Source organism: Aythya fuligula, chromosome 5 (assembly GCF_009819795.1).
Source record: "Aythya fuligula isolate bAytFul2 chromosome 5, bAytFul2.pri, whole genome shotgun sequence".
Classification (NCBI taxonomy): domain Eukaryota; kingdom Metazoa; phylum Chordata; class Aves; order Anseriformes; family Anatidae; genus Aythya; species Aythya fuligula.
The window spans coordinates 6,050,824-6,075,094 of NC_045563.1; the positions used below are offsets into that span (position 1 = coordinate 6,050,824).

Sequence of the window (24,271 nt, forward strand, 5' to 3'; positions counted from 1 at the left end):
CATATAATTTGTTGCAACTGGTACATTTCAAACTTCTGAAAATAAACCTCAAACTTTGAATGCCTTTCCCAAAAATGTATTTTCCACAGATAAATATTTATAGCCATATATAGAATAGTGTAATAGTCTTGAGAAATTATCACAGTTTTTAGTATTTTTCCTAAGTAATTCACATCCTCCAGTTCATGTAGCTAAACATAGGCTATCTAGAATTCAGCACTGTTCACACTAAAGTCATTATAAAAAGTTTTAATTTAATGTCAAAAGGAAAAAAAGACAACATCCACAAAGCTCCTGAACACTACCTTGATAGTTATTTATTCCTCTTTCCTTTTTTTTATTGTTCTTTCCATCCTGAAAATATCACTTATAAAACATGATACATGAGTGATACTTTCAAGATGAACTTCCAGTACTACGCATTCTTATATGTTCTTGAAACTAATAATAGAAAGAAAACAGAATGTTTTTAAAACCTCCACAGTAAGTGCTTAATTAAATGTAAATTGATCTGCCCATCTTTTAAAAACATCTTTCAATTTAAAGCAGCATGCCTTGAATATTCACTTATGCCAGATAAGATGGGCATTTAGCACATGAAGTTTTAAATATACTTATTTGTCTTCCTAATTTATATATTTAAAATTTGTTGACTGCACATCTTGCTAATTTGAGTACATAATTAAATGCTTCAGTACACAGGAACTGTATTTGAAAGAAATATCTGAAGACCAATTGTGAAAAATATATAAATTAAATTCATTTAATCATTTATAGTCATGGTGTCTTATAATTAAGCTCAGGAAAATAAATAAAAAAAAAAAAATGGGAGGTTGGAATTGAAACTAGTTATCTAAAGAAGCAATTCAAAAGTAATGATTCTTCGGCTTGTTAGATCTAACTAGAAAAGGCCAAAATGGCTTCATCATATAATCATAGAAAGGCACTTTGGCCTTATTTTTCACCAAATATGGAGCCCTAAAAAAGAAGACATCTATTTCTGCTGTCTAAAACTACTGGAAAGAAGAACACATATAAAAGAACAAAACCAACTTAACTGTAGCTATCTACAGTTACATCTCTAAATTGGTATTTAGGTATGTAGATGGATCTGTCATGATTTTTTCAGCATAAGGCTGACCAATCTCTTCCCCTTCCCAAGCAGATCAGTAAAGGTGAGCAGCCTCTCTAAAATTAAGATCACTTTTATATGAGTGTTAAACAATACTTCACAGGGTTAACTTTGCACACCCCATTTTGAAAATTTCAGTGAAGATTTTCAGGAACTGTTCTTTATCCTGTTCAACGTAGGCAGCTACATTCCATAACAAGCCATTTCTTTAAAATGTAGAAATTAATTAGTGAAGATGAAACTTAAAAGAAATGCCACTTACTAAACAAAATTGAACATGTAATTAATACTGACAAAAACCTTACCCACAACTGGTCTTAAGATGATTATGGAGCAGGCTTTCCTTAGGCACTTACCTTATTTTTCATGATTATTCATTGAATGTGTATGCTTTGTAGTTATTTTCAAGAATATATAGAAGTACATGATTTTTTTTTTTTTTTTGCGTATTCTAATAATCACATTCAATTCATATTCACAAATAAGAAAGGCTCAAAATTATCTGAATGCATCTGTTGTCTTATTTAGTGCATATATGAAAGTAAAGGCTTAGGGTCATTTACATGATGCTTCTGAAAAAAACAGAACCTCACTATTTTCCAAAAAGTCTTCCCAAACCTGAATATCTGAAATACACTATGTGAAGATGTGTCACAATAATGGTTAAAAAAATCTTTAGATAAAACATGTTCCGGCAAATGTGGTCAAATATTTCATATTTCTGCCAAAGCTGAAATATTAATTACCTTTATTTCACAGGCTTTTCTTGAAATTGTAGGCAATTCAACAATGTTATGAAAATTTATGATAGACAGTTAGGAAGCAATTGAATTTGGAAAAAGCATATTTTATCCTTTTTCATTAGTAACTAAAAAGTAGCTGATGAACTCATAATAATATAAACCAAATATACTTTTATTACACTGAAAAGTTTACCAAAACTTTCTGATGCAGACTGCTTTCTTTGCTGATCAGCTTAGAGAAGTTAATAGACACTACTGCTAGAAACCTCATCTCATATGATCACAGATACCTCTCATTTTCTGTAGCTTCTTGCAAAACTTCGAGTTCATTTTTCAAATATTCTTCATGCTTGCTAAGAATTGCATAGGTGGGCTTCCAGCTGTTGAGAAAGTAGAAAAAAGTGTATAAATGGTCTCTCCTAATAAAAAGGCATTTAAAAATGAAAACATCAAGTTACTTTGGGTAGCTAACTAGAACAATTAATGTTTTGAAAGTCAAACATAAATGGTTTTAATGTAGAAAGCTTTTACATGCATACATTTATTTTCTCAAGATTTTAAGTTGCAAATTCAAGAGTATATATAGGATTAGCAATGATTATAAAGCACTTTTTAAGGGATAGAGTGAGCTTCACAAGCTTTCAGGACCTATGGTGCTAAGCATTTAGGCATCAAAACACAAATTTTAGGTACTCAGAACAGTGCCACCAGTAAATCCTTTAAATGTGTATGTTCTTGGAAATGCACGCTGCTTTTTCTCAGCAATATCACCAGCACCTACCTCATCCTTAAATGCAAGCAGCAGCCACCAACTCAGAGCTTCTTCCATTTGCTAAGCAAGTCCTGCTCAGAAAACAGCCAGAAAGAGATGTTGCCTTTCAGTACGATAACCCAGAGACTGCAAGTGCTGACCTGGAAATCTGGAGTCACAGATTCCTACAGAGCAAACTAATAGGTCCACTTTGCCTCCTCTCATGTGGTTCTCCAACAGCCTTGAAACACAAATAATCCATTTTGTGTGGGTTTTGTGTGTTTGGTTGGTTGTTTATAATTTTCAGGAGCCTCATATAATTTAAGAACTATGATGCAGCTCACCAAAGTGATGTTCCCACAGCAGGATGCTGTAGATTAGATGAAATCACAGCAACTTCAGGAATGAAAGGACTTCAGGACATGATGGACTTAAGATTCCTGAAGCTATGCCAACAGTACTTTCTCAATATCCAGGTATTAAAGATGCCTCTTCCCTGAATGTGGGCACTCTAGGAAACAGGCAGGTAAACTCTGATTCAAATGAAATTAAGATGTGATCTTTAGGAGAGGCATATAGTGGGTCTTTAAAAGGAAAACATCCTGCCTGAAAAAAAAGATAAATACAGAGCACAACCATTAGGGCCTGGATGTCTCCTACCTTCCCAGCTGAGATACCAGCTATCAGAAAAGATGTTTTCACAAATAATTGTAACAGTAAATTGCCAGGGTGGGGCTCAATTACAGATGGTGAGAAACTAACTTAGAAATCTTCAATGCATGGAGCCTTCAAACAGGGAGTAATCTTTCATTAAGACTGAACAGACACCTAAGTGTTGTGATGTGAGGGAAGAAACAGAAAAATTAAATTTAAGCCTATGGAGCTAAATAGATTATTTTGCTACTGACATTCTTCTCATTCAGAGAGAATAATCTCTGTAGTGACAGGTTGTAAACAGCCAAATTCTGAGATGCTGGGAGCTGAGATTCAGATGATGGCTGAATCATCTGGGCTACACTGGTACAGAGACTCCATTTACAATGAAAAAGAAGCACATTCCCTCCAAGTGAACCTTCTACAGAAAAAGGCAGCACAATCACTCTCTCTGGTCAGGGCTTATAACTATCTATAAATACAGCATTTGTCTAGAACACAAGCTACTCTAGGGCAACACAAACACCTACAATGAAATTTGCATGGAACTATCTGTCCTAGGAGATGTGCACGTAAGAAACAGCTTAAGGAAGACTTACATAGATCCTATTAAAGATGAAGATTGAAGAGAGAAGAAGAAAACTATAAGCACCTGAAGCACAGCTAGCTAGCGACCAAATAAAACTGGAACAGGAAAGATACAGGTCAAAAAAAAAGTTACATTTAAAGGGATGGAAATCAATGATGAGGAGAAGAGAAATGGCAATACAGAACAAGGTTACAACCGAACAAAGCAAGCAATTCTCTACTGGAAAGTGAGAGCAACTGAGGATATATGGTACTGTTTACACCGTATATTCACAAGTACAGCACATAAACAGCATTTTGGGATGTGAGTATACCCTGTGGTTCAAAAGTGGAGAGCTTGTAGCATGCAATCATACAAAGTAGGACTGTGCATTTGCACAAGCACTCCAAAGCTGGAATAGAACAAAGGCCTTACAATTAAATTGCTGAAGTCCAATAACCCTGAACAAAAGATAATGTACTTCAGGTGCTGAAAAAAAACAACATATAATCAACTTTTATAACAGCCTTAAAATTTGTCAACAAAAAAAAGCTGAATGAGAAAGTGCAGCATACATCCAGGAAAGTTAGCATTATTTGGCACAAATTGTTTGAAGCTACAGTGATTAAAAAGTAATTACAAAATGCTACTTCACCACACCTACCACGAATTCAGCAAAAAGCTACACTTTAAAGAGGTCAGACTTTCAAAAATAGAGACCAACAGTACATGCATAAAAGTGCACTGGCACACAAACACTTTTCTTCTTCCAGAAAACTTTGTATCTTTCTTTGGAGGAAAACAAATGAGCAATGAAAAAATGATCAATGAAAAAGTCATGGAGCTTTTGTTAACCAAAGTGCAAACCACGTTGTGTGTTACATTTTGTATTCACACCTATTCAGCACATACACAAAAACCATGAAGTATGAAAACCCAACAGAACAATGGAAAAAGGATAGAAGTAGTCTGATCTATTAATTTGTTAAATGCATCACTGTTTCATGGAGGTTCTTGGTGGCTATCACATTTATTTGTCTTTCCTTTCATTGGCTAGGGTATAAAAGATCTTTATTCACACTAAACTGAAAGCACTAAAAATTTCCTGTGATTTAGCAAGTGGGACAAGACAGAAGTTTCTTTTCAAACTAGCAACATTCTGAGTTTATCTGCCTTTATTTCCATGAATTCTCACCATTCTTGAACCCAAATACAAACACTAGAAGAGAAATTTCAAAAACATATAAGGAAAATAAAGAGTAAAATTGGAAAACATCCCATCAACTGTATTTCACCACATATTCTTGTTTTGGGATCAATATTTCAAGTCTGAATCACTCAATCAACTAAATATTTTTAAAATGCCATCGTTTTTCTAAGAATATGTATTCCGTTTTTGTCCCTGTGTGCCTTCAGTTCTTTGTTAAACAAACTAATATGGATCTTTGTAGAAAACACAGTAGTGTCCCTATATGTCTCATGTATTGTATTTTCTGTAAACTTGTTGCATGTAAGAATCCAGTATTTTGTTCAAAGTCTTTGAACGTGCTTCAGTATGTTTATGATGCCTAGTAATCCAGACAAAAATTAGTTTCTTTGAGAGCTCTATTGAGTACTACTGGCAACTAAATGTAATAATACTTGTCTTTGAATCAATCAACTGTGAGGACAATTGTGACTCGAAAACAATATCTGAATTTACAAAATCGACATTAGATCATGTTCAGTGTATATGGAGCATCAACTAGATAAATACCAGAAGTTTAAGATGATTCTAGTACATTAGGTCTTTATTTGTCTGATCTCGTAGCCAGGGCTTGATTATTGCAATTTTCAGTACGTTGCTAAACAACATTTTCAATAATATAAGACATGAAATATCATCCTTCTGCAAGCATAGTCTTTGTATGAATAAACTACCCATGAATGAGCCATTTCTCATTTTCAGTCTCTTTACAGTAATGCCATTGATTATTCTTTTTAGGACCTCACTCAAAGTCCTTTGAATTTAACGATTAAAAATTAGGTCAGATCCTTAATTCTACCCTTGTTTTTTTGTTTCCATATTTGCATCACGTAACAGTTACAACTTCAAAAAAAGAGGGAAGTAGTGTGAATGATTTCAGTAATTTACAAAAGTATTAGAAGTATCTACATTGTGCTGTAAGCAAGAATTTAGTATAAAAGAACACTGAGATTTTCTTGTCAAGCTCAAATTTTTTTCCTAACTTTTCATGATAAAGCTATGAATCATTACAGAAAGGCAATCAATTCAAACAGCTACCAACTATACCCACTTCAGACACTATTGATTCCATTCTTTCTTCTGTTTTCAGATAGTTTGAAGTAAACCTAGAGAGGACCCTGCTCTATCTTCACTTCTTTCTTATTCTTAGAAACACACATATTCTCCATTCATATCCTGCAAATTTTTTTCAAATCTGCTATAAACATTTATTTTCAAGCACTTATCTCTAGATACAGTTTTGCAAGAAAACAAAAAGGATATGCTAACAAATCACCACTTCAGCTGCCAAGAGCTAGACAGACTTTAGAAAGATGAATACTGGGATGAAAAGGCAGGATTACATCATCTGTGCCAAATTTTCTGTATTGTCAGATGTCTACATTTGTCAGAACTCCAATGTATAAAAAATTAGAAGAATCATGGTTCTAATGTTCATGTTCAACCTTACTACCTGAGTCTATTAGCATGCTGCAAAGATGGTACCTGTGACCTTTGAACATTTTTATTCTAATAAAGCACTAAAACAGGCAAACTTAAACGTAGCCTGTTTTTCTCTGATTTATTTGTTCAGGGGATGGATAATACTGCAATTCTTGTGCCTGATTCACAGCCTAATAAATAATTGGAAAATACTAAAGTTTTCTTTTATATCACTCCTGTCTGAGCACACATATTCTTATACTGCTTGCTCTGTGACTTTCTTAATGCCACCTATGACTACAAGTTCAGCTTATAGTGTACTTACGCGTTACAGCTGTCCTTACTATTCTCATTTTGCTTGCGTAAATCAGCAATTGCTTCGTTGCTGGTATTTATATTTTCCTTCAACCTAGCAATTTCATTCCTTTTTTCTGTGATTTTTACAGAATACACTGAAATATAAAAAAAAACATTAATATGGGTTCTTTGTGTTTTTTTGTTTTTGTTTTGTTTGTTTGTTTGTTTGTTTTTGTTTTGTTTTGTTTTTTTCTTTCAATACATCCATGAAATAAAAAATCTACATTCAGGAGGAATCAAAATTTCTTCCAAAATACTTGGACTCAATAGTGTAGATGAGCGGACAGCCTGCAATTAAACAAAGCACCAACAAAGTGAGTGAAAAGGCTTGAGCTGTGTGGTACCTTAATTTTCATTTAATATTATGAGATTGGCTTTGGAAGGAAACACTGATGCCGTTTTTGCATCCCCATCTGCATAGAACTGAAGTAATTAATAGTGGTAGAAAGTAAAGCGCTCTTATTAATAGTTAAAGCTGACCCTTGTTTTCTCTGGAGGCCACAGAAGTACATGTGTCTGCAGACACTAGAGGTAGTATACAGGAAAACTGGAGTGTAAGCCACTTTGCCTTTGCTAATGCTGGCATCTGGGGAGACTGATCAGAGTACAAAAGTTGCTTGAGATAAAGGTCTCTTTTAGACATGTTTTCTTTTACAGAAGTCCAGAAATACAAATGTTTAGAATGGGAAAGCTGACTTCAAGAAGGGAAAAATAAAAACATCACTAAGAGCGTACTAAAAGCATATACACAAATGACTGCCGAGATCAGAAACAGATAAATCCAAATAAAAAAGGAATTTGCTCAGATTGGAAACCTGGAATATAAGATAAATTGATGTATTGAGTAGCAGATAAAAGTTAATGAGGAGCATGCAATGCAATGAGCACAACTAGGTGTATGTTTTTACTCTGTGCTGTTTATTTATTCTTTCCTACAGGGTTTCAGAACTGCTTGTGCCAACTCTCCCTTGCCATCATGGCTGCCCTGATGCACTGTAAGACAAAGGCAGTGTCCCTAAGCAGAAGTCACTCAATCACAGCCATCCTACCCTCCTCATCAATTACTGTTCTAGAGCTTCAAGTCATCCTGAAGTTTGGGCCTGGTTTTGCAGTACTTGCTACATAGTCACTACGCCACCTGGGTTGAAACCAGTAAAGAACACCCATCAGAGATGAACATCAGTCAGTGAAGAGGAAAAGAATCCCAACATATTTTAATATCTTAATAACTTGGATTGCCTTAACTTAGCATGAAGCAAAACTATTGGACAAGCAACATACGCTTAATTTCTGCAGAAAAAAGGTGTATTTGAAAATAGCCTGCAGATGACATTTTGAGATTTACCAAGATATAACACAACTATATTTTAAAAAGTCTATTATATAATCAAAGCTACACACTTAACATTTCATTTAGAATTTTCTATAAATAGGCATTTCTGAAATAAGTGAATGAGATCCATCCCACCCAAGTTTACAATACAGACATCTACTTCACAACTAGACACACGTGGCACCAGCCACACTCACTATGGAATGACAGAGATTTTTTTAAACCATACTTTATCTAACCTACTTTAAACTCTTACTTTAGGATGAGACAAATCACACCCTAGAAGTGAATCTTTCTCTCCACTGATTATAGAGGGACTCCAGCCAAAAAGTCTGATGAATCCTACACCAAAAGTCAGAGGCTGAATGACACAACTGTTCTTCTGCCAAGTAATACTTACACAGAGACTAAATTAAATCAGTGGAGCTATTTCTGGGTAAGTTTTTGAACAATTTAACCCAAACATTTAGAAGTTCATGTGTTACTTGTGAGTTCATGCCTGTATAGATATTTCTGAACAGAACAAAGCAGCTATAGTATGTTACTACATGGGCTTTGGATTTTCCCTAGAACCATCCTAATTTACAAAATCTTCCATAAACTTTAAGACAAGAAACAGCTCTAAGTTTAAATCACATGACCAAAGAGTTAATACAGAATTCTAGATGTAACAGATGTAATGTTATAGATGTTTTAAAGTTTAAAATACTTCAGTTTAATATTGATAAACCTCTAAATATGTAAGTACTTGCTTTGACATATCAATCAAGATTATTAGAAATACAGGAACACCAATCAGACCCAAATGCTCTCTTATTCTTCTTCTTTAAGGGTATGAACTTCAGTTTCTACTTACGGGGTACCAGTGATGAGCACTGATATCCTCAGGTCGTCTAAAGAATAGTTCCTCTACAGCCATTCCCGTAACTAAGTGATGCACATAGCAATGTGGTAAAACAAATCAGTCAAGATCTAAGATCTAATATGCTGTTTTTTAGTCCTAGGTAAAAAGAATTGCATGTGGAGCAAGACGTTCCCACTGGGATTACTGTTTTGGATTCTGAATAAAATTTCCAGCTGCTTGACCGCAGAAAAGAAGAACCAGGCTTGAGTAGGTCACAGCAACTGAGAGAACTTTCATTATTATAGGAAGACAGAAAGGGAGAAGAAGCAGTGAGGCAGAGGTCCAAATCTGGGAAGCACAAAAACCATGAAGAAAGAAAGGCGGGCAAGTGGCAGATGTACAGAGCAAGCACAGCTGAATCAAAGAACTGCCAGTTACTGTGAGGAGCCACAGAGTAAGAGCAGGAAATGGCGCAGCATGAAACTGGCTGTCCATGAGACAGCTGAACAGCATTAGCTAAGAGTCGAAAGCAAAAGCAGAGTCTGCTAGGGAGAATCACCAAGTATTGATGGCAAAAGATGAGGTAGGGTGAGAGCAGGACACTGGACAGCTTTCATTATTAAGCTTGCTTCCGCCCCTGCAACTCAGAACATGTACCAGGACTAATGAAACAAAAGCAGTGTACTCAGTGATACAAATAAAATGGTTATTAAAATGATAACTTATCACTACTCACAATTTATCTGTTGATTAACATGTTCCTTTGCATAAGAAGTTTGCTTTAGCTGGAAAACTGAAAAGAAAAATAAATGGTTGTTCACATTTACCTACAATAAACTGTGAAATAAATGTTGTGCAATATTACCTGCACACACCAATAAACAAAGCTTTTAACAAGATATCTAAAATTACCCCTTCAGACAAGCAGTTTTGCCATTAAGTAATTGATAGCGCCCTGCTTCATAACCTCACAGTGAACAAAACATTATGTAGGCAATCACCCAAACCTTAATACTACAGATTTGCTTGTTTGAATTTAATGTAACTGTAAAAAGCTGAAAACGTCGCTATATGAACGGCAGTAGTAATTTTCGGTTAAAAAATACATAATATAATGACCTACCGAACTCGAGCAGAAGTTTATCCAAGTTGCTTAAGAGCCTGTCACTCATCACGTAAACTACAAAAGAGAAATGCAATTCACGGACTTACACAAGCAATCCAAAGCTTTATTGATACAATAAACAAGTCAAAATTGTAAGACAATACCACACATTTTAAGATAAAAGGAGTAAAACAGTTTTAACTGTGTATGAATTAATTATCTAATCTATTTTAGTGGAACCAAATTTCTCACTGATTGTGGTAATGGGTTTACTGAAAGTCTAAGCCACAGTTCAGAAAAAGGAAGTGTATAATTTGGGTAAAGGTTCCTGGAGCAGCTCTAACCTTGAGAGGCTTAATGTTCTTAGGAGGCGTGGAGAATGCAAGAAAAGATGCTTGTGTACAAAATGTGTAGCCTCTACTCCAGCTGGTTTACTAAGCCTATCGACCGCAATGCTGGTAATGGAAAAGCTTCTTATCCGTTCTGTACGCTCCTCCTGGAGTAATTGTGAAGAACGTTTAAATCAGAAGATGTGTATATAAGTGTGATTAAAGTCACAATTCACATGCAATGGAAAGTGGATTATTACAAATTCATTCTTCTGTTTGTGTAGTGCTGCTATGTGCAGAAGTTTAGTTTTTTTTTTTTGTTTTTTTTTTTTTAAATGTAGTCACATCATCTTGCAAAAAGGATGCAATCACCATCAGAACATACTGAACCCAGGTAGTTAGCTCTGACACACTTAACATTATGCCAAGTTATTTGAAACATGACTGTCCCACAATGGCTTCTTTTATATCACTGGGGGGAATACTTCCTTGGGTTGTGTGTAAAAAGTAAAACCACAATCAATTGGTGATGAGGATGATATTCTAATCCAGGATAAAGAGGAATAGAAAACAACTGCAGAATTTAACTAAAGTGGCATTAGGACTACATACTATAGCACTGAGACTGTGAAATCATGGGAGGAGGGAAAGGGGGGAAGCATTTAAAGTGCTGGATGTTTGACAGAAATGAATTTGGCTAATAGTTAAGTGAGGATCAGAACACCTAATCCAAGAGACTGGATTAGAACAGGCAGTAATAAAAACTCTGAGAAAGAGATAACAGCTTTACCAAACACATTTAAAAGATTGGTACCCTAGTTCCTGGTGCCTGGAAACACTTCAGATAGCAAACAAAACTAAGAAAAAAAGTCCAGAAGTACTTCAAACCACAGGTCAATGCAAAATATTTTTGCTTTTTCAAGATGTGGAAAAAGAAGTCATTTCTTAGGATGTAAAAAACAGTTGGGAGCATATATTAAAGATCTGTTAAGTTTGCAGCATGCAAAATGAAACTATCACAGTAAACTGTTGACTGATGTGTATCTGACCCTAAATGTATTTAAGTAGACACTGCTAGTTAAATATCCTTAGGAAGTATATGAATTTCAGGAAATCTGTATTGTAAGTAAATTGGGAGTCAAACAGCAAGCACCATGTGGAAAACGTTAATGGCTTGTTTATTCCTTCTCTAGAAACAGTTTAACAATGTTTGTTAGTTGTTTCCCTGACAGTTCCTATAAAATCTGCAAGAAAATGGGGCATACACAGGAGTTATGCAGACGTACAAAAAAAAAAAAAAGACTTTAAACACATAGGAGCTAAGAAGTTCTACTCATTGCTATATAAATCACAACACGAGGTCCATCCATAGAGCAGATTATGCAACTGCTAATTATTAAGATGAAACATAACATTTACTCCTTTAAAATAGCTATGATACATCTTAGTCTTTGAATGCTTTTGAAAAAGAGAGAAACAGAACTAAAGGGAGAGGGGTGTTTATTCCCTCCTCTCTGGTTTCACAATACAATTTCTTTAAAGGGTAAAATTGCAGAAAATGATAGTGCTTCTGAAAGCATGTTTATGTAAAACATTTATATTCTGGACTTTATTTAAATGAAGTATTGTAACTACAAATGACAAATGCTGTCCTGTGTTATACATTCAGAGGACACATGTCCCTGGTAGAAAGGACTAAGAGATTCAACTACCTTGGTAATCTACGGGATTACTGTAGATCTTAAAAGCAGCAGTAAGCACCAGGCTGCAACAAAAGACGTCTAGATTTTGGACAACTGATAACTTCCATGATATGACTGTCCTAAAGGATTCCTGGTGCTACTGGAGAAAAGCTGCATCAAACCATTAGCCAATATTGGATGACAAATTAAGATGTTCTCATATGAGGCTGTTATTAAGTCTGAAAGAGGTACTAAAGAGCAGAATAATTGCTCCATCAACTTCTGCTACAGCAGAAAATCAGGCGTTTTTAGGAAAGGTTGGGATACTTACTTTTCCCAAAGCAATTAAAAATCAAAACTTTTATCAGACGTCGTGATTAAATCGATAGCTTTGGTAACAATGTATTTGTCATTTTTCTGGATCTTAATGCTAAAGTGTAAGGAATATTTAATACATATATTAAACAGTTTCAAACACTAATACTTCATTTCTAATGGATGTCTCCACTTAATGCTGCCAGTGATATTCAGAACGTTTCCAGGAGAAAAATGTTACTGTACATCTTGCATTTTTGTACCACATTAATAAATGTAATTATATGAAATTCAACTGTGGCAATGAAGTTTCATGCATTACGAGATTGCATTGACTGCAGAAATCACAAACAAATTGCCTGATTATCTGCCGGAGTATCTACCTATTATCACCATACTAACACTAATGCAGTACCTCTTAGCAGACTTATAGATGTAGTTTCATATCCCACCTGACAACATTACTTGGTTCTTCATTAAAAGGTGAAAAATACCCATAAGCTAAGAGAAAAATTCCTTCCTTAAAATCAAATGCCCAGCGCTCAGATTGAACCACGAGGGCATCCTTTACAAGTACTATCTTCCCAGAATAAGCTGTGATGTATGTGTTATTTATACGACCCTTACTCTTTCGAATTCCGTTGTGACGCTCAATTCTACACATTGCTGTGCAAAACCACTATTTTTTGTTAACTTTATATAAATCATTTTAACTCCACCAAGGCTTTTGAGATCGAGGCGTACCTCTCCTATGTTGTTCATTATCCCTTAACACTCTTACGTGAGTGATTGCTTCTTGAAATTTAGTTGAGTTCACATTTCTGGGCTAAATTTTATGTCTGCAAAAAGCCTGTGGCTCTCATCGTGCTGTTACCCTCCTCTGCCCCTCTTCTGCTACATCGTTTGAGGAACCCGGTAATGAGACTTGAACACCGCATTCAAGGTGACAACTGCTGCAGTTTTCACTGCTTACAACAACACCGGAGACCTTTCCTGACTGATGACAATTCCACAGCGCTAGTTACTACATCTGAGTTGGCATAATTGTATGGCTCTTCATTTCTGAATTCGCTGTTTTTAACACTTTAAACGCCTTGCCACCGTGCCTCGTGTGCCATGCCTTCATTGCGGGCGCGTCTGTCGAGTCCTCCCGGAGTTAAACACCTCGACTGACGCATTTTACCTAATCGGGCACATACAACTTAGAATCTATTGCCGTAGACGATTCTCTGAATTCCTCTAAATAAAAAAATTAAGCCGATTTTTGACTAAATTGTAGGGGAAAACCCGCCTTGCGGGGCACCTGACGGCCCGCGGCTGAGCTCCACAAAATGGCCGCGCAGCAGCGGGTGCCCCCGACGGGAGCGGGGTGACGGGGTCGGGTCGGTCAGTGGCCGCTCCGGCTTTTAGAGGGACATGGGCACCTGGAAGGTGACCAGGACGTGGTGGCCCTGAAGTGGTTAGAGACACTGACATTAGGGGAAGGACGAGGGGCGCCAAGACAGCTATCCAGAGCCTGAGCCCCGGCCGTCAGGTGGAGGGAGCGCGGGGCACCACCACCGCCTCGCTCCCTCAGCTTCGCCTCCGCGGCCTCGAAGGGAAAAAGAGGCCGACCCTGAGCCAACCTACCCCGGGAGAAGCCCTGCACCCGGCAAAGGGCCCGTTCTGGGGTCGACTACGAGCCTACTTCTCCCCTTTGCCTCCCAGAGAGGCTGCAAAATGGCGGGGCAGCGCCCGCCTGTCCCCGCCGCCTCCTCCCCTCAGCGCCGCCGCTGCGCGGCCCTCCTCGCCTCGGTGCGGGTGTCCCCCAAAAAATAACCCGTGAACGGCGAGCCGAGAGGGAAGGAGCAGCCTTCCCCTCCTCTTCGGGGAGCCACGAGCGGGTGAAAAGCGATGAGGATGCTCCACCTGCCGGGCAGAGCGAGCAGGCAGGCCGGGCGAGGCGGCTGCAAGGCCCCGGGCGTTTTCCTTGCAAACAAATAAAGGTTTTTTTTGGTGCCACGCATGATTCTGGCCCCACGGGTGGGGGAGCAGGTGTGTTGGAGGAGCCCCCGGCCCTGAAAACGTTGAAAACACAAGTTTACTTTTTTTTTTTTTTTTTTCTTTGTTTATAGTTCAGGCCCTTCCTGCAGACCGCCTGGTTCTGTTACCTCTTTCCCTGGTGCAATCTGTAGCAACTCTGGAAAAGTCAGCGACTTCACACCAGGTTGGGCAACTGGAGGATCTGAGCCAATGCCTAGTATCTGCTCGTGTTGGTGTTTTATACATTTATCTATCCTGTGCTTGGGGATGATTTCATGTTACAATTTTTCCTAGGTGCCCTCATGCTAGATGAGAGCAGGGCGCTCCGCTTTGCACCAAGCTAACCCCGGAGCAAGCCGAGCAGAGATCACATAAAGCCTTCTTCACATCTACAGAGATGCAGCCCAGCCCTCCGAGGGATTGAAAACGCATTAAAGTGTCATTCTTCACATCCTGGAGCAGGGCTGGAAGGGGAAGCTGCTGGGGGACGCCACCAGCCCCGTCAGCTCCGATTCATGCCACCAGCTCCTGCCCTTGCTGACGGTCTCGCTGCTCGCCTAGAAGTTGCGCTAACAAAATTGTTTGCCTTTATTTATTGATGTACAGCATTACACGGCTAAAATGCACAGCCCAAGCTCGGAAGAGGCTAGAAGCTGATACTTGCCTCCGACCAACTGTAGTAGCTATGGGGTTGGGTTTTATTCCCTGTCACTAAGGCAGAGGGTGGATTTAAAGCTACCAATAAACGCAAGAAAATAAGCTAGATGGGAAAGGTGAGGAGGGTATAGTGTGGAGGGATGAAAAAAAAAAAAAAAAAAAAAAAAAAAGACATCAGCAATGAGGATGAAAGAAGAAAGGGCAGAGAAAATAGAAACAGGACAGAAGAGACAAACAGAAAACTGTTTCTGCCACCCGCAGCACGGGTGTCGGTCAGATGCGATGCTGCTTTCAGAAGAGTGAATTGAAGCAACAAAAATGCAGCTTCAAAGAGGAATAGCTGACCTACCTGGCTGCCGGTCAGAGCCGGAGGGGAATGAAAAGAGGGAGACACGTGAAAAGCAGCGTGTCCCTGTGGAAGCAGCCTCTGCGCTGTGCCCCCCTCCGCATCTCCCCGGTGTCCTGGAGGGGAGAGCAGCCTCCCTGCCTGGCTCCCAGGGACTCTTTAATTCCTGGATGCCCTTAGGGCCTCTGAAATCACTGTTTTGCAGCTCCCCCTTCACAAATCGTTAAATAAAGCCATCGAGAAATCTCTTCAAAGCTTCAATCTACCTTAAGCAAGTCTCTTAAAGACCCTTCCCTAAACGTCTAGGAAGAGGAGTTTAACACTGCGATGGTGTTCCTTAACACCTCTCCATGTCCCAGTGCCTTGAGCAACGATACCAAGAGAGGCTGAGGTTCCCACAGGTCCCACCCGAGCTCACCCGGAAGGGTGCCAGCCATTTCACCAGGCTTTGGATAAAGCCAGCGGGGACTTCCCGGTTAATTCCCTCTAAGGACTGTCAAGATCTGGTCCCCACTGGGGTTCTCCGGGGCTCCTGAGCTGCTTTAACCCATTTATTTATTACAAGGACGCCCGACCCGAGGCTGTCACTGTACATCCACCCAAAAACGGTTTCTGAAGGCTGCAGAAACGAGGGCTTTGTGTCCCGCTGGTTCCTCCTTGTTTGTTTTGCCTTGCTTCCCAACAGCATTCATTTAAAGAAACCCAAAGTCATAAACAACTACTTTCATTATCGACCGGCAAGCAGGAAGGACTCTTTCATAGTATCATCTCCAATCAATGCTGAATGGCTCGCATTCCTCTGAAAAGAGATATGGTCAATGCGGGGCTCTGAAAGGGCTCCCAAACCAGCTCCCTCCCGCCTGGCAGACCACCAGGGCTTGTGACTCCCGTCGCGGAGAGCCCTAACACTGCCTCTCTGTGGCCCCGGCTCTTGTTTTTAGGGCTTCACATGCCCCTTGCATTTCGGCCAGCTCCCCTCAGCCTCCTCCAGCTGATGCAAAGGGCTAAGGACCCCCGGTCCTTCCCCGCAGGGAGGACAGGACACCTTGTCCCCGCGTCCCCATGAACGAGCCTGGGGACATCTCTATAGGGCCAGATCCACCAAGAGGAAAGCAGAGGAGCGTCGTTTTCTTTCGCTTCTTGGGTCTCCCATGGTTTTCCTCCCGCAGAAGGAGACTGGACGGTGTCTTCACTCCCACGGGGTGCCGGCAGGACTTTGGAAATGCCGAGGGGGAAGCAACCCAGGCAGGTGCTCCTGACCCTATTTCCGAGCCCGGGGTGCCAGAGCTGGAGCCGGAGCTGGACTGCCCGGGGCGTGCTGCTGCTGACAGAGCCCCCAAAGCTGCCGAGATGCTCCCTCGCCAAAAAACGGGGGACCCCAGCTCCCCCTCGAGCAGCCTCCATCCGCAGCGAGCATCCTCTGGGGTCCCAGATCAGCCCTGAGCCAGCTTTGCCCCATGTGCGCAACTCCAGAAGACGTGTAGACACACATGTGGGCACCAAGCTGTCCCAGGGTCTCTCATCCTGGTCCCTCACGCTTCCCTAAACACCTGAATTGTCCCCACTGCTGTGTTCCGTTAAATAGATGGTTTGGTGACAGCCCCCGTCCTGGGAGAACATGCGGTATTTGAGGGATTTTCTTTCAATTCCGAAATATTTTTCCGCACGAGCACCTTCTTTTCGCAAAGGAGCTGTTCCTATGGGAAAAAGGTGTAAAAGAGGGAATGTTTTGGGGAGGAAATGTGTATGAGCAGAAACTTCCATATTTAATTGAGCATTTTCATTTTTGTTTCCTTTTCGTCGAATTTTCAGATAAAAACCTGACGGAAACCAGGAATTTTAAGCAGAATGAGGGTTTTAAGTGAATACACCCCAGATAAATAGGAGATTCGGTGCTGTGTGAATTTATATTCGGGTAGAGGCAGGGGGCAAACAAGTCCGGGTGCATCGGGGACCCTAAACCAGGCCCATAACCTCAAGAAAACTGAAGAGAGAGCTCGGATGTGGGAGATCCATCCTGCCTGCAGCCCTGGCCTTGGCCAGGGCCCTGTGCAAGGAGGGTCTTCACTCTCCAGTCTCCGAATAACTCCGGTTTTTGAGTTTCCAGTGTTTATTTCTAACGCGAAATACACTGCCTGTGGTCTGATGCTTCGTATTGTGGGGAACCCAAGTAATCCGCAGGACAAACTCTTGATCAATACGTGGTGAGAGTGAAAAGCGAGGGACCACCCCTGTCTGTCCGGCAGCATTTTAAGGGATTCTCCAGAGTTTCCGAAGGTTTTCGGAACTTTAAGCGAGGACCCAGCCTGCAAACTCTCTAACATTGAGCAAATTACGGCTTTAAACACAGCCCTTTTTAGGGAGAAACGGAAAGACTGGTAACCGCTTTCTCAACAATCCTGGCGCTCTTAACACTAAAAATAAGAAAGGCGAGCACACGAAAACCAACGAAACCCGGGCGTTTCCCCCCACATCAGCCCAGCGGGAGCCCGAGAGACCCCCAGCCGGTCCCGCAGGGGCCAAGGGCTCCGGCCGAGCATCCCTGCTCCTCCGGGCCGGGGGGCAAAGCCACCAGGGGTGCTCCCCGGATCCTGCCCGAGCCGGAGCATCCCTCCGGTGCCGAGGCACAAAAACGCCGCCTGATTTCCCGGGGAGCCGCCCCAGGGGCTCTCAGCCAGCGCTGCAGACCCGGTGAGCATCACTTGGTGAACTGCCACAGCGAGCCCGCCGAGACCTCTAAAGTGGGGCTTCTCCTTCCCAGGGGTGGGATTTTTTTTTATTTTTTTTTAATGCAATGCTTAACGCCAATCAAAGGCTTTAAAAAAAAAGTGTATTCGCACCTCGGCGGCGTTAGAAAACTCCTTCTGCAGAAAGGACCGCAGGGGACTGCGCTGCCGGGCTGGGGGGGGGCACAGCTCTGCCGCTCCCAGGGCTGGGATGCTCCGCGGTCCGCAGGCCAAAGGACGCTCCGTGCAGGGCTTTCGCTTAATCTTTATTTTTAATGTGCAATTTTATCCCTCAGCCTCCAGTGGGTCTCTCTCTGCGGGGATAACCCCGCACTCTACCTGTAGCGGGGGTCGGAGCCGTGCCTTAATTTAAGGTTGTTGGTGCTGGCTCTCAATGTCACGGACGGTCCCCTTGGTATTTGGGGGAAAAAAACCTACAGAAACACAGCGGGGACACCCCGGGGGATGCTGTTTGGGTGCTGGTGACACACAGCGAAGCCCCCCGCCGGCCAGGACCCCCCCCGGGCCGTGCCACTTCCCCAGTCCGGAGCTGGAGAGGGCGCAGAGCTGCAGGAGCTGGGCTGGTTTTCCCCCTCGGGTCACCTTTTAAATGGTGAAGGCAGGATTCCTAGGGATTTTTTTCAGTGTTGCCTTTCCTTTCTTTCACCCCCCCCGCCCTCGCAGCAGATCCTCCAGCGCTCCCCAGCCGGGCCGGTTCCTGGGGAACAAAGGCTGGGGACCGGGGGACAGCCCCTCGCCCCTGCGAGCCGCTCTCCCTCCTCTTAATGAGGATTCATTTCTTTAGCCTACAGTCCTGGCTTTCATTATGGAGCCTGTCTCGCTCTGTTCATGGTCATTAGGCTGCAGCCCAGTAACTCCCTTCGCCAGGTCATGTGCACGATTTCAAAAAAAAAAAAAAAAAAAAAAAAAAAAGGAAAAAAAGAAAAAAAGGGAAAAATAAATCCTACAGTAATATTAGTAATCATCACCCTCACACGGCCAGGAGGAATTAGGCACCCAGCAGCGCAGCCTTTCCACCTTTCCACCTCCCGGCCAGGGGTTTTCTGCCCCGGCCCGGCCCGGGATGCTCGAGGGGGCGGCCGGGCGGGGGCAGCGGTCGCCCCGTCCCACCCGTTCCCTTGGGAAGCCCGATGCTCACACCGAGGAGCTTGGGGTTTTTATTTTTTTACCCTTGGTTATTTGGGACCTTTCACTGAGCTGCTCAAGTTACTCTTTTTCTTTTTTTCTCCCCCTCCTTTTTTTTTTTTTTTTTTTTTTTTTTTCCCCAGCGGAGAGGACATGGATGGGGTGGAAAGGGGACTCTCCATCACCCTTTGAACCTCAGCAATGTTTGCAGATATTTTCCCCTTCTCTGTTTTTTTTTTTTTCTTTCCCCCCCTTTTCCCTAAGCGGAAACCTAACCTGGCTCTGTAAAGTGAAGCCGAAAAGTCCCCCCTTTTATTTATTTTTTTTCAAGTTTCTGCGGAGTGCCCCTGAACTAGTGAGTTTTGTCTGTGCTTTTCTGTCTCCCCGGCTCTGTCGGGTTTTATGAAAATGAGCAGTATTGAAAGCTTTTCCATCCCGCTAGCTGTGAGCCTCACATAAATGATGTAAATGGCTCGGAGGGTTTTTTTCAAGTGAACTGTGTAGATCTGTGAAAATAATATCAGGGTTTTCCGTCAGAATGAGCTTAGCACTGTACTGAGGCGTACCATAATCTGACCCGACACCTCCGACCATCTGCGCTATCTATCTGCCTTCTGATTTACCAAATCTTCACAAGCAAAAGACAAATTGTACTTGATACTAAAGAAAAGACGGCGAGCCCCAGCCCGGCTTCTTTCTGCGGAGAAATGATGGGAGAAAATATAAATCTGTTTAATTTCGGTCCGTGGGCAGCTAGCAAAGGGGCTTTCGGAAAGAAGGAAGGAAAGGGAAACAAAACCAACACGAATGGTAATAATAAAAATGAAGGAATGAGAGGGGGGGAAAAGAGTCAACGGCGAGATATCAAATTAAGGAGGCATTTCTTTGACAAGTGCTCCAGAAAAAAAAAAATAGAAATAAATAAATAAATAAAAGTGCATTGCAAAAGGCGGAGGAAAGAGCATATTGAGCTTAATTCAAAATATATGCTGCCTTTCCGAGCATGGCCCCTAATGTTCCCGGGAAGAAATTGCCACAGAGCCGCTATGTGCAGAATAAAGAGCGGCTTCTGCCTATTTGCTTTCCTCTCCCGGAGAACAACCGGGACCCTTCCCTTCCCGGCCCGGGATGCCAAAGAAACCCGCACGGAGGCTGCCTCCGAGGTGATCAATATTTCAAAAGATTCCCGAAATCTGCTTCGAGTCGCTGTCCTGACCTACAAATGACTTCTCACTCCCCGCCGCTGTTCTCGGCGGCTGGTCGGGGCCACTCAGCCGAGAACAATAAGGTTTTAAATGTTAGGGGGTGGGGGGGCGAAATCATAAAGCTGTGGGAGAACAGAGAGGGGCGATGAATTCCTCGTCTCGCTTATAGGGAGACGGGGGGGAGTTTTCCCGTAAACCTCGGCTCTTCCCGGAGCCCTCCGCCTGCATCCATTGTCCCTGGCACTCCCCGCCGCACCGGTGCGACCCTAAAAGCCGATTTGGGTCCGGTTCCTCGGCCCTGCCTTCCCTCCCCGGTCCGACCCCACAGCGCCCCGAGCCCCGGGGGTCCCCACCGCCGACCCCTTTTGAGCCTCTCCCTCCGGTCGGGACGGGAAGGGCGGTGTGGGATGGGGGCTGCGGGACGGGGAGGACGGGGAGTGGGATGGGGACATGGGGAGAGGGATGGGGACACTGGGAAAAGGATGGGGATATGGAGAGAGGGATGGGGATATGGGGAGAGATATGGGGACATGGGGAGAGAGTAGGGGGATATAGGGAGAGGGATGGGGATATGGGGAGAGGGATGGGGATGTAGGGAGAGATATGGGGACATGGGGAGAGGGATAGGGACACGGGGAAAAGGATGGGGATATGGGAAGAGGGATGGGCATATGGGGAGAGGGATGGAGGCATGGGGAGAGGGATGGGGACACAGAGAGGGAGGGATGGGGTTATGGGGAGAGAGATGGGGATATAGGGAGAGATATGGGGACATGGGAAGAGGAATGGGGACACGGGGAGAGGGATGGGGACACGGGGAGAGGGATGGGGATATGGGGAGAAGGACGGGGACGTAGGGAGAGGGATGGGAACAGAGGGATGGAGATGGGGACCCGGGGAGAGGGATGGCGACATGGAGAGAGGGATGGGGAGTCCAGGGAGAGGGATGGTGCCCCGGGCAGCGGGTCGGGGCGCAGGGCAGCGGGACGGGGACCCTCTCCGGGCGGCCCGGGGCCCCGGTTGCCGTCGGTGCCGGGGAAGGAGGCGCCGGGGCCGGGCTGCCGGTGATTGGCAGCGCGGGGCCGTGAGTGGCAGCCCCGCCATGGAAACCCGGAGCCAATCTCCCGAGCCCGGCAGCGAATCAGCCGCTCCCGCAGCAGCGCGGCGGCGGCGTGGAGCTTTTGCTTGTGCCTTTTCTTTTTTTTTTTTTTTTTACCCTTTTCTCCTTTTTTTTTTTTTTTCTCCCCCTCTTTCCCATCCCCCCCCCCCCCCCCCCCCCTCTCCCTCCTCGCCCTCCCTCCTTCCCTCCCCCCTTCTTCTTTCTCCATCCTCCTCCTCCTCTCCCCAACCCACCGCCCCCCAGTCGCCGGAGCCGCCGAGCTCTCCCCATCTCCTCTCCCTTCTTTGCAGCTCCGCCGGCTCGGGAGAAAGCAGCGGAGGGGCGAGGGGAGGCCTCGCTGGGGCGGGGGGGGGCCGCCGGCCGCTTCCCCGCCGCGGGGCCGGTGCCCGGGGGGCGCCGGGGGTGCTCGGAGAGGGGAGAGGAGCGGGGAGCCCGGCGCCGCCTCCATGTTCCAGCTGCCCATCCTCAATTTCAGCCCGCAGCAGGTGGCCGGGGTATGCGAGACCCTGGAGGAGAGCGGGGACATCGAGCGCCTGGGGCGCTTCCTCTGGTCCCTGCCCGTGGCCCCCGCGGCTTGCGAGGCTCTCAACAAGAACGAGTCGGTGCTGAGAGCCCGGGCCATCGTGGCCTTCCACACGGGGAACTACCGGGAGCTCTACCACATCCTGGAGAACCACAAGTTCACCAAGGAGTCCCACGCCAAGCTGCAAGCCCTCTGGCTGGAAGCTCACTACCAGGAGGCGGAGAAGCTGCGGGGGCGACCCCTGGGGCCGGTGGACAAGTACCGGGTGAGGAAGAAGTTCCCCCTGCCCCGCACCATCTGGGACGGCGAGCAGAAGACGCATTGCTTCAAGGAGCGGACGAGGCATTTGCTGCGGGAGTGGTACCTGCAGGACCCTTACCCCAACCCCAGCAAAAAGCGGGAACTGGCTCAGGCCACGGGACTTACCCCCACGCAGGTGGGCAACTGGTTCAAAAACCGCAGGCAAAGGGACAGGGCGGCAGCCGCCAAGAACAGGTAGGTGCTGCCCGCCCCGTCGGGGCGCCCGGTCCCGAGCCCCCCGGGCTCGCTTCTCCGCCGGGGGCCCCGCCGTGATGCTGGAGCTTCTCCCGGGGAAAAGCAGCGAGCCAAGGCAGGAGCAGAGGGGGAAAAGCCTACGGGGTTGTCTGTTCTTTTATTTCCCTTTATTTTCATTTTCGTACTATTTTTTCTTTTATTTTTATTTTTTATGATGGGACCCCCCCGGCTGGGGATGCTGCCGTGACCCCAGCAGAACCTGGAGGGAGGAAAAAGGGGCCCTTCGCGGCTTCAAAACCCCCTTCAAAGTTTTCCCCGGCCATACCGAGCCCAATTTCACGTAGGGCTGCGTGGGGCAGAGCCGGCAATGCCCTTCCCCGGCGCTCCGGCCCCACGTCCCTGCTCTCCCCCCTCTCTTGCACTAAGCCTCCGAGCGTGCCTTGGGTCACTTTTTTCTTTCTTTTCTATTTTTTCCCTTCCCTTAAAGAGCGAAACAGCTGCCCACAACGCCCGGCAGCGACACAAGCAGCGCTGGGAGCAGATCCCCCGATATTTTGGAGCCCGGGGAGGGGTCCCACTGTCCCCGCAACCCCTGCCGGAGAGGGGACGGAGCCGTCCGACTGGGGAAACTGGGTTGAACTGGAGGTTGGGGGCGGCCTGGGGGGGAGCGGGGGCCGGGCGGTGATGCTGTGTGTGTGCCCCTTCCTTGCAGGCTACAGCAGCAGGTGCTAGCGCAGGGCTCGGGGCGCTCGCTGCAAGCGGAGGAGGAGAGCGGCGGGGAGGCGCTGGGGGCCCCCTCCAGCCCCGCCGCCAGCCTCTCCAGCAAAGCGGCCACCTCCGCCATCTCCATCACATCCAGCGACAGTGAATGTGACATCTGACGCCGACATCCACGACAAAGCCGGGGTGGGGGGGGAGAGCCGGCAGGTCGAGCTCTCCCCCCCCCCAACAACTCGGTGCCAGCCCGTGGGGGGCACGGAGCGCGGCCCCCGCAGCGGACTGCATTCAGCAAAAAAACCACACACACACACACAAAAAAAAAAAAAAGAAAAAACGGGATCAAAAGTCGTCGCCGCCTTTATTTCGAAGGATTCGCAGAGTTCATGCCTAAAAAAAAAAAAAAAATAGAAATACATAAGTAAATAAATCACAAAACGTAAAAAAAAAAAAAAAAATACAGAAAAAATAAGATAAAAAAAACGAATGCCAAGCTGCAAAATGTCCGAGCGCCTGCGCTTATCCCGCGGGGGTGCTTCATGGTGAAAAGACGCTGTTCTTTTGGTTGGGTTTCGCTTTACTTTAAAGGGTTTTTATATATATATATATATAATGTTTATTTACTTATTTAAGGGATTGCTATGGTAGATTTTTTCTATTATTATTATTATTAATTATTATTATTTTTTGGCTTGTTCTCTATGTGCACAGGTGACTTGTAGAGCATGTGCAGGACGAAACTGTATGAAGCAGCCTAAAACCATAATAAAATATTTGGTGAACGACCCTCGGATCTGCTTTGAAATGACGGTGTCGGTCTCCAGCCCGCCGGT

General features: G+C 44.3%; 2 protein-coding genes across 2 annotated transcripts in view; one reads left to right on the top strand and one right to left on the bottom strand.

The window, feature by feature from the left end:
• The window catches only part of C5H14orf39 (chromosome 5 C14orf39 homolog), a 28,044-nt gene extending 14,899 nt beyond the window's left edge, over positions 1–13,145 (bottom strand). The window contains exons 1-5 of the mRNA XM_032187861.1: positions 13,109–13,145; positions 10,174–10,230; positions 9,787–9,843; positions 6,842–6,968; positions 2,166–2,255 (exon numbers count right to left, since the gene is read on the bottom strand). Of these exons, the coding sequence (XP_032043752.1) occupies positions 2,166–2,255; positions 6,842–6,968; positions 9,787–9,843; positions 10,174–10,230; positions 13,109–13,145 (368 nt within the window). The remainder of the gene's footprint in view (positions 1–2,165; positions 2,256–6,841; positions 6,969–9,786; positions 9,844–10,173; positions 10,231–13,108) is intronic.
• A 9,004-nt stretch (positions 13,146–22,149) lies between these two features.
• SIX6 (SIX homeobox 6) lies at positions 22,150–23,602 on the top strand. Its single transcript, XM_032189154.1, has 2 exons — positions 22,150–22,721; positions 23,434–23,602. Exons 1-2 carry the CDS (start codon positions 22,150–22,152, stop codon positions 23,600–23,602), a joined length of 741 nt encoding a protein of 246 aa, XP_032045045.1.
• Positions 23,603–24,271: the final 669 nt, after the last annotated feature.

Bases quoted from the DNA above. Each gene is read 5' to 3' on its own strand.
- SIX6 (XM_032189154.1), top strand. From the start codon at position 22,150: ATGTTCCAGCTGCCCATCCTCAATTTCAGCCCGCAGCAGGTGGCCGGG. The intron at 22,722-23,433 runs GTAGGTGCTGCC...CCTTCCTTGCAG, and splicing joins GCGGCAGCCGCCAAGAACAG to GCTACAGCAGCAGGTGCTAG.